Source organism: Vigna radiata, chromosome 9, assembly GCF_000741045.1.
Source record: "Vigna radiata var. radiata cultivar VC1973A chromosome 9, Vradiata_ver6, whole genome shotgun sequence".
NCBI classification, from domain to species: Eukaryota; Viridiplantae; Streptophyta; class Magnoliopsida; order Fabales; family Fabaceae; genus Vigna; species Vigna radiata.
Window position 1 is genome coordinate 4,060,817 of NC_028359.1, and position 10,989 is coordinate 4,071,805.

The window sequence follows — 10,989 nt, forward strand, 5'->3', positions numbered from 1 at the left end:
TATTTTATTAATTATTGTAACAATATTTTCTGTGGTTATTATGAGTGCAAAGTGAATATATATATATATATATATATGAAAGGGAGAAAAAACATTACCGATAATTTGGATGTGATATGTAAGAGTTCAACTCTAGATTATTTGTAATGCTTTTATATTATATTTTTATTTTAAACATTACATTACAATAATATTGATAGATAGTAGATGTAACATTTTAATTTTTAATGGTATTAATATTATTATAAGATAAATGACACATCAATAAAATTAGAACAGTGAAGGAAAAAATATATATGAACTTTTACAGTTATCCAAACCTAACCATAATAATATAACATATATTAGAAAAGAGAATAATATTTCTATCAACAAAATATCTTACATTAGAAAGTTAAAGGGTGACTAGAATTCTATCAAAAGAAACTATATACATCTATAAATAGATATATACAATCATCAATAAACTAAAAACATTAAGGTTGGTCCTTTGCTTCGTCCTCACCTCCTAACATCTGATCTAAAGACAACTTCTTATCTGCTCACATCGTAAAGATGATCATTTCAACCTAAGAGATGAACAAACACAAACACAAAAAAAATGGTAAGCTAGTTATCAAAGAATACGCATAAGCATAATTAAATAATTCAGTTATCAATCATCAAACAATATTCACACATATATCATCATCTAACTCTAGATAGGTCATCCAGATACATGTAGTAATATCGAACTGTAGAGGCTTTGCCATTGAGGTGGACCAACAACAATATCCTCATCAACAAATCATCACACCTCAAGGTTAATCCTTTCAAGCATTTATGGCTAATAAATAACCAATAGTCTAGGGAACTTTGGCTACTCTCAACCACATAATCATCCTTCTCTTCTTGAGACTAGATGTTATTGAGAGTGTCAGAATTACCTCTAATTACTAGCTTCTTATATCAATACATATACTTACACATATAACCATCATTCACATGCCATCACACCTATAAGATACATCATTCTACCATTCACAAATAAAAACAATAGAGAAAACACTGAAAATTTTCTATACAACCAAAACTTACTCCCTAGCGAGCAGTTTTCATTAACCCAACAAGAGCAAAACCAGTGAGCTCTCACAACCCAGCGAGTTGCCTCGCTTAGCCCCTGTAACCCAAACACCCTACAAACTCACCCACTGAACCAATCCACTCATTCGGCAAGAGCGAAAATAGAGAACTCCCACGGACCAGCGAGGGAGCTCGCCCAACCCTTGAAACTCACTGCCAGAATCCTTATTTACTCCTCCAATGAGCTCTCCTTGCTCGCCCAGCCACTCTGCAAAATTCTGGAGGATCAATATCTATAGAATATGCACCCATAAATACTTCAATACATATCTTGAGCATAATTACGAACTTCCATCACTTCCATTAGGCATTTTAATACACAATTGACTTATCAAATTGTATAGGACTCAACTTAAACCAAATCTAAAACTATATGACCATAAGTATCAATTCAAATTAACTAAAAATCTCCCTCTAGAGACCAAATTTAAATTCTAAGCATTTAAGCTCATATCTAGCAAATTTAGGGGTCTAAACAAGTCCAAAATGACTCAATAACAGACCCCAAATCCATTCATTTACCTTTTACCTTCAAATTCCAAAACTTACCATTCAAAATCTCAAAAATACACCAAAAGTCATTAAAACTCGACCTTCTAATTTATCATGCATTCCTAGACCATTTACATACCCAAATCCATCCCAACAAGTCACAATTGACCTTACCAAAGATTCTAAACTCCCATTTCTCCCATTTTACCATTCCTCACCTATCAACACCACATCTTTTTTACCAAAATAATCCATTAACTCTACAATTTCATTTTCATTTAACATTTCAACCACAAGTTACATCATCAATTCACAAAACATAATTAATCAAGGTACTTTGAAACAAAACACATACTCATACAATACATCCAACATTCATACAAATAATTCTATCAATCAAGAATACAATTTTCACCAATATACATCTCTAATATAACCAATTCATCTTTTCAATCTAGACATTAATTAATCATACTTGAAATTAAGTACTCAATCCATAAAATTGGTTTCCCTTACCTCAAAAGAAACTACCACTACTTTGCACAACTTGTGGCTCTTGCTTCGAGCTCAAGGAACTCTAGAGAAACCTACCAAGCACAAAAGCATGATCATAGCAAGTCCTTAAGCCCTCTGATCTACAAAAAGATAGGTGGAAAACAAATCTAACACATGCGAAGAGAACCCCTACGCATGAATTTGACCGAAAAATCAAAGGAAAAATAATATAAATTTACTTGCTCTATAAGGAAAAGTGATAAGATAGAAATGGAGGATTCTCCACCGTGATCACTCATACACCTTTTGATCGTCAAACGGATGATTTAGGAGTTAAAAATTGTAAAGAGAATGCATAGAGAGTTAAGAGAAAAGTTTCTAGAGAGATGATAAGTGTTTTCAACTATGACACGATTTTATGAATTTCTATGTATATTATTAAATTATTTAACTTTAAAATATTTGACCTTATTATTTTAAAACATCTATCAACTCTAATACTCAATTTTTAAATATTATAGTATATTTATTTCTTTTTCATTTTTATTTTTTTTACATGGTACATTTAACTTTATTTTCAATATTTCATGTCTATTTTAAAATATGTTATTTTGACTTTATTTTAAGTTTTAAAAGAAATATACATATCTTATGATATGGATAGTTCCTCTACAATCAATCTTAATTACTCTTCTTTTTAACAAATTTTATTTTAAAAGTTAAAATTGTTGTGGTAAACCTGACATAGATTTACTTATAATTTTAATTTCTAAATTTTTTCCCTCAAATAAAGAGATTAATTTTAATCTCTCGAATTTACTAAAATTTGATTTTAGTTTCTACATATTAAATTCAACAGAATAAAAAAGTTCATTTTAATCCTTTCAATTTAGTGTTTAGAGATTAAAATGATATATTTACATTATACATCCTGGTTTTATTATATATAACGAATATATATATATATATATATATATATATATATATATATTTACTTGAAATATTTTTCTTAAAAAAAATTGTTAGTGGAATAGATGTGGTCCTAAAAGAATTATACTACTTTAGAAAATGAAAAATGTTTTGGTGCGCATAATTGGAAGAGGTGACAGTGATACGTGGACACTTGAATTTGCGTGCACTTGATGCAGTGGCCACGTGTAAGCACCCCTTTCACACAGAAACAACTATCTTTTCTCTCTCCACCAAAAGTCTCAAAAAATTCCACACTTTTCAACTCTTTTTTTTCAAAGTATTTTCAAGGTCAATCTTTTAACAACTTTATTTAATACATCTACACAGTACATGTATAATTCAAAAGCTAAACATAATAAAATCATATTTCTTTATATATAACTAATTTGTTATAGTAATATATTTGCACAATTCAAATTTTATCTATACAAATTATTTTTTCATTTTTATCTACTTTCTTATGTTTTAATTTATACCTAATTTTTTCGCGAAACATTTTAATTTTCAAATTTTAAAAACAAATTTCACTATTTTAAGACATATAATTTTTTTAGGAGTTTTTTCCTACGTTTATCTATGTGAAGATCATAGGCAATTTAAATGATCACAGCAACAAATTTTCAAATATACCCTATTAGTTTCTTTAAAAGAATAAGTTAGTTTCTACTCATTTCTTTGGTCTTTGTCGTTTCCTTTGCATGTAAACCGTAGTGTTGTTGCATGTGTCATATAAGACTATTTGCTAATCGGTTGTTCTAACGGTATACCCTGATCATGTTTTAGCAAGTGATAGGGGCATATATAGTTCCTCGAGTTGGTGGAGTCGTCTTAGCTCTTGTAGAGCAGTTGGGTCCTCTATAAGGTAAGGGAAGCTAATATTTACTTTAATTTGTGTTAAGAAGTATGAATTTATGTTCGCTAGGTTGTGAGAATCATGTTTGATTTAATATGCTATCATTTGATATAATTATTCAGTAATAATTGTGTTTGATGAGTGAATTTGGATTACTGATGAATGTTGTTGTGAATAATTGTAAATTAGTACTTGCTTGAACTTTAAATGTTGTTGTTTTGGAGTCCTAGGAGTTACAAATCTTTTATAGAATTTAAAGTAGTGAAAAAGGAGTGTTGTTGGGCTAACTTTTGATTTAAATTGAGGTTTTAGTTGGTGAATTTCTATAAGAGTGATTTTGTAACTATAACTGATGTTCAAAAGATGTTCTTAGATCATTTCAAACTTGTCTAAAACATTAATTAACCATAAATCTGATGTTGAATTGATAAGTAGTTAATAGGTTGAGTTTTAGGTTGTTTTTTGCCCATTTTAGGGGTTTTAAAAGGTGAAAATCTAAAAGAGTAAGTTTGTGATAAACTGAAGGTTTTAGGTCTATTTTTAAGTCAATTGTGACTTGTTTAGACCTTTAGTTTGCTAAATTCTGGTTTATGTTGTTAGGTTGATATGATGCATCTTGTTTATAACCAAATGAGCAAAGTGATACTCAATTTCAACCATAAACATGTTTTTGAATCGATCCTAGTGTCAAAGGAATCAATTTGGTCATTTGGATAGGTTTAAGGTGCACCTAAATTAGAAAAATAAGTTGTTATCTAGTATAGCACTGAGCGACCTTGGTGGTGTGACACCCGGGCACTGACGAGGGCGGGGAGTGATCGCCGGTGCAAAAGGCATGGTGCAGGGGGCACAGACAAGGAGCGGCTCCTGGCAGGCTTCNAGTGGAAGGGGCACATGGANGAATCGAACATACACCGGAATGAGAGGGATCTGNAGATTGTATAGGTATGGGACTATACAGTTGAAGGATANCTTAAAGGAATTGATTTGACTACTCATATCAACAAATGCATTTGCTTTTCGGTAGCCTAACTGATAAGAACTCCATGGTTAAGCGTGCTTAGCCTAGAGTAATTATGGGATGGGTGACCTTCCGGGAAGTTTTCTCGGAAAGTGTGTGAGTGAGGACAAAGCACACTGGAAAGCCTCGTGTTGATGTGTGGGGGCAGTCAGCAGTCCCTGTAAGTTGCTGGGGCGTTACAGGTGACGCTCAACATTGGCCAAAACAGAGAGCCATTGGGTTTCAAGACACTGAACACTAATTTTTCGGTGGGGTTTGGGTGCTGGGTCAGGCTTGCTTAGCGAATAGTGTGTCGTTGGGTGCCAAAATGTTGACATTGAGCACCTTAAGTGTAGTATTTGTTTGAGTTTTTGTTTCTCTTGTTTCTTGTTGGGTTCGAGCTGTATTGGTACATTAATGCTTGTTTGATATTATCTATTGAATTGTATGATGTATGATGGTTTTGATGATTATGTATTAATCATGTGCATGGTAGATAGGTGTAATTTCATGACTCTAGTTGAGAGATTTCATGGTGGTGTCCAGTAGTGTATGTATTATTATTGGAACTCAGTATTGGGGGTTATCTTGACAATCTAATGGTTATCCATTCTCAAGTAGAGATGGGTGATACATGTGATGAGAGTAGCAGAAGGTACTAGTCTAAGGGCTTTATCTTGGCCTAAGGCGTTAGGGTGAAACCTATTGTGCATAGTAGTACAAGCCACCACAAGTGTACAACTGGTCATAACTTGACAATAACACATGTATCCAAATGGTTAAATCTAGATTTTCTTTTTATGATATGTTTAGGTATTGTGCTTAATTTGAAAGTGAAATATATTATATGCTAATTTTTGAATTCCATGTTTTATTCTTTTGATATTAGCTTATCCTTATTGTTTCTGTCTGTTTTCTCTTTTGCAATGATCACCTTAATGATATGAACTTAGGAGGATGTTGATGGTGAGTAAATGCTAACGAAGATGGAACTAAGATGTAAAATATGAAGATTGGTTTCACTATTTTTTTTTTTATTTATGTAAAGACAATTATTAAGTTTTGGGGATGTTAAATGTAATAATTTAGGATGTTACGGTTATTATTAATTTAAATTATTAAATTAGTAATTTGAATTTATTAATTATATACTAAAATATAGGGTTAAATATGTTTTTAGTCCCTTAATTATTACTCGATTTTAGTTTTAGTCCCTACTCGAAACATTAATAGTTTTTAATCCTCATTCTTTTAAAACTCTTACTTTTCGTCCTTAAAATTGGACGGCTTTATCTTTTAACACACGTGGCAAACGGCGAAATTTCATTCAATGCCAGCTTTCCTCTTTCCTGTCTGCCATGTTGGTTTTGTTTTTAGTCATCAGATTATTGATTGTCACGTCTCTTTATTATAATCAAATTAGCACAATTAGGGTTTTTAATTGGGAACCAACACCAGGCCACGGTCTCGCCGACGCTCACCTCCCATCGGTCGAAACCACCGCCTACACTACGCCGTTGATGCAGGTGACTGTCTCTACCTCGCCGCCGTCAGCTTTGGAGGCCGCTACCGACGCTATCTTCTCACCTTCCCCTTAGAATGGGGTTCATTTTTTCCCGGATCCACCACCGTGAATCGTGACTCCTGGTGTTTCCGCTCACCGCCGTGACTGGGGATGCCTCCTCTGTATTTAACCAAACACCATATTTTGCATTATCATTTTTCTACTCGATTTTGCCTTCAAGTTCTGAGCTTTGTTACTGGGGTTTCTCCAGCTGTTGCTTGATCTAGGTCTTTCTGTTTATGTCCAAGGTTTTGTGTTTTTTTGTCTTTTTGTTTGGTCTCTCTGTGGCTGGTTTCAATTTATCTGCACCAAATTTGCTTTAAGTGGAGGTAAATTTGAGTCTTAAATAGTTTAACGGTCCTATCCTTACATTGTATCTTACATTGTATCTTCTGTGTTAGAAATTTGTTCAAGATAACCACCAAATCTTAGGTGGCTGCTTCACTGCAAAGTTAATTTTTTTTTTCTGTTTCTTAAACTTTCCTTTTGTTTTGTTCCCTCTTATTGAGTCAACTATACTTAATAATCAGAGAGTTCAAAAACCACTCATTGTCTGTTTCACTTCAGAGGGCTTGTGAGTGGTGATTGTTCAACTACATATTGAACTGCAGTTAAGAAGTTTTTCTTCGAAAGGAGCCTTATATTTGTTGCAGCAATGAAAGGAAAGAACATGAGAAGTGGCGGTGGTGTCCATATGGAATACCTAATTCACATTCAAGAGATAAAGCCTTGGTCCCCTTTGCAATCTCTCAGATCGCTTCGTTCTGTGTTGATATAATGGGAGAATGGTGAACGCACTTCATACAAAGGAAAAGAAGAGCATACGAAATCAGATCTCAAAAACTCCACTCTAAAATAAGAACCTAATTAACACACCTTACCATCACTAATATGATCATTAAAATTAAAACCAATGTGGCACACAGTGGAAAGAAAGCTGGCAACTGCCGTTTGCCACATATGTTAAAAGATAACGCCGTCTAATTTTAAGGACGAAAAGTGAGACTTTCAAAACAACGAGAACTAAAAACCACCAATGTTTCGAATAGGGACTAAAACCAAAATTGAGTGATACTTTAGGGACTAAAAACATATTTAACCCTAAAATATATTTAAAGTAATTATAATAACTCAATGTTTATTGTTTTTATGATAATAAAAATAATTAAATTATTTTATTGAAATAGTTTATTTATTTATTTTATATATAGTTTTATAATTAAAAAAATGATTAAATTAAAAAAAGGATCAAATAAAAAAAATTAAATTTTAGTTAATAATTACTTAAGGAGTAAAATTAATAAAATAATTATATTAATATTGAAAAAATTATTTAAACGATAAAATTGAAAAAAAATGTTAAAAAGAAAATTTCTTTATGTATAGGTATAAATAATTTTATGTTTTCCTAATTTAATAATAATAATTTTACAAATTCTATTAGCTTTAACATAATAAAAAAATTATTTTTATCATATAAAATAATTAACATGATATTTAAATTATTATTTATTGTTTCGGTATGAATATTTTGGGGACCGAATAAACTAACCTGGATGACGTGGCGTTCTCGCTTTGTGTTGATTAAGGAGACTGACGTACCTTCTTTCGTGATCTGAACGTCTGCTTTCCTTCAATCTTCAACCGTCCGGAATCTTCGAGCTTTGACCGGGGGGAGGTACCTGCAATGGCACTCCGACGCCCAAGTCAGGGTGAGTAGTGAAGAGCCTTGAGAGCAAGGCCACAGGTTCTCAATATGAGAATGTAGAGCGAAATCACTCAGCTAATTTAGAATCACAAATATACTGTAAAGCAAAGTGGTCTAAGAGAGAGCGTACCTGGTTTGTGATTCCAACCCTGTATATATAGATTGTTATAAAATATAAATAGAATATAAACAGTTATACCTGAATATCTGGTTGTTCATATCTTATTTGATCTTATCTGATACAGATTGTTAAGATATAATTGCGATGGATTATATCCTCATGATGGATCGTCGGTCCAATAATGAAAACGATAATGACCCATCATTAATATGATTAAGACCCATTAACTGCGTAGGACTGTTCGGCTACTAATCGTAACCGTTCGGCCCAAATAGCATATCGTACATTTATAATTTTATTTTTATTTTTATGTTAAATTTTCTTTTAAAAGGTTAACTTTTGTAAATATACTAATAATCCTTATTGAAAAGAAATCAAAGAAAAAATTTTAAATTATTTAACCTACCCAATAAATTCTAAATGGAAGTATGAAGTAATATTTAAGAGTTTATTAGAGAAAAAAAAATTAAACAAATTTGAAGAACAAAAGAAATAAAACATCAGGGAAGAATACATCCTTAAAATATTCAAGTTTTCCTAATAATTCTTAAATTGAAACTTTTTCTTTTTAAAATAAAAAACAAAAACAGAATTCAGTTGTTTGTGACCTTATTTAAGCATCACCCCACACCCCAAGTCCATTTCAGTGTTCCACCTTAATTTCTCTTCACTCTTCCATTCTCTCACTTCTACTTTTCCCTCACTCTCTCTTCATTTCATTTCTCTCTCTCCAGAAATGGCGTCAAAGCTCTCATTCATTGTGTGTTTCATGGCTCTATGCGCCATTGATCTAGCACAAAGCGCATCATCCCATCAAGCGCCAGCACCGTCCGTGGACTGCTCAACCCTTGTTCTCACCATGGCCGATTGCTTGTCCTTTGTCACCAATGGCAGCACCGTCACCAAGCCAGAGGGTACCTGCTGTTCTGGCCTCAAGTCTGTGCTCAAAACTGCCCCTGTTTGCCTTTGCGAGGCTTTCAAAAGCAGTGCTCAGTTTGGTGTGATTTTGAATGTCACCAAGGCCACCAGTCTCCCTGCCGCATGCAAAGTCTCTGCCCCTTCTGCCGCCAACTGTGGATGTGAGTAAATTCTGCTACTTTTTTTCTTTTCCCATTTGGGGTCTCTCGTTTCTTTTTGCTTTTGTCTTTTCATTTTCTTTATGGTAGATTTCTTCATAAAGATCAGTGCTTTCGACTTCTGGGTTGGTTAAAGGTTTCATTTTTATGCATGCTCGAGATGGATCGGTCCCATGGTGCCTTTCATTGTCATGCCACTTCTGTTACCAGCGAGAAACACATTGAGTTAATAATTATTTATGACTGGATTAACACAATTTTTGTACTTGTTTTTTTCAATTTTTTTAACATCACCGTATGCTACATCAGATGATGAAGGTGGTACCAGGGATACCGTAGTTTTTCTTTTTTGTTTTTTTTTCTGTGTACCCTAGATGTTGAACATGGATCTCATTTTTCATACATATCACCCGTTTTTTTGCAGTTTTGTCTCTTTCTTGATTCTTGTCAGTAACCGTGTCTTCGGTTGTTTTTTTGCAGTGTCCGAATCCCCTGTTGCTGCTCCTGGTATGTCACCTAGTTATTGTACTTTTTCCCCTACTTTATGCTCTTTATAACATTGATGTGTGGTTTTTGAAGCTGATTTTTCTTTCAAATTACAAAGGGGGCACGTGCTTTTTTTTTTTCCAGCCTCTTAATTTTAAATAAACAAGAGCAATATCTGATTTTGAAGTTCTGTTTCTTCTTCTGTTGTGTTGTTGTGAAGGATGATTTAAAGTAAACAATAATTATATTATAGTTGTGAACTCTACATCCCTGTATCAGTTTACTTTCCCCATTTCTACTTTCAAAAATCTGTTTGTCGTACTTTTTCATAGCTCCATTTCTGTCATGTACTGTTCATACCTTGATGCATATTTTAATTGTATGAAAAATCTTGACCATTTTGATAACTGTGTTAGACTTGAACATTGTTGGTGTTTGTAATTGAATGATGGTTTATTTGTAGCTGGAGGGGTGTCTCCAAAAGCTTCTCCAACTCCTCAAGCATCTGGTGCTTCATCTTCTGGTGTACATGGTCCTGCAAATGAGGTATCTCCAGCACCAGCACCAGCTAAAGGGAACGCAGCATCATTCCGAATTTCTGGTGGAACCTTGTTTGTTGGCATATTGGTAGCCACATTCTCAGGCATCTGAGAATGTTTGGTTCCATTTTAAGAGTAGAGAGATGACATGAGGGATTATTATTTTGATGTTTTGTTTTGGTTTTTCATCTCATTCTATGTTTGACTTAATGGTAGATAAAATTCATTCCCTGAGTTGAGACTGTACCCTCTTTTCTTTTATATACAAGTCTATTTATTTATATAACAGTTTGAGATTTCTCATGTTATATTCCTATAGTTTTTGACATGGTGTGGTGTATGAGCACTACCACTTAGTTTTCAAATATGGTTTTCTTAGTCACAACAATCGCTTCTGCAAAATTATTAAGTATACGCGCACGTTGGATTCTAGTTCCTTGTTTGGTCGATAGTAAGGTTTGTGAAAGGAGTAGCTCTTAAAAATACAAATGTAAATAAACAATGGTTTTTAGTGTTCTTGTTTGTACTGTTACAAATGCATGTTTCGTTTGGATTAGATCA

At 33.1% G+C, this 10,989-nt stretch overlaps 1 protein-coding gene across 1 annotated transcript; it reads left to right on the forward strand.

Annotated features, from left to right (window-relative positions):
• Positions 1-8,958: 8,958 nt before the first annotated feature.
• LOC106773593 (non-specific lipid-transfer protein-like protein At5g64080) lies at positions 8,959-10,736 on the forward strand. Its single transcript, XM_014660300.2, has 3 exons — positions 8,959-9,406; positions 9,884-9,910; positions 10,353-10,736. The coding sequence occupies exons 1-3, from the start codon at positions 9,064-9,066 to the stop codon at positions 10,538-10,540; spliced, it is 558 nt and encodes a 185-aa protein (XP_014515786.1). The 5' UTR covers positions 8,959-9,063; the 3' UTR covers positions 10,541-10,736.
• Positions 10,737-10,989: the final 253 nt, after the last annotated feature.

Excerpts from the sequence above, each read along its gene's own strand:
- LOC106773593 (XM_014660300.2), top strand. The coding sequence starts at position 9,064 with ATGGCGTCAAAGCTCTCATTCATTGTGTGTTTCATGGCTCTATGCGCC. Across the intron at positions 9,407-9,883 it reads TTCTGCCGCCAACTGTGGAT|TGTCCGAATCCCCTGTTGCT; the intron begins GTGAGTAAATTC and ends GTTTTTTTGCAG. Across the intron at positions 9,911-10,352 it reads ATCCCCTGTTGCTGCTCCTG|CTGGAGGGGTGTCTCCAAAA; the intron begins GTATGTCACCTA and ends GTTTATTTGTAG.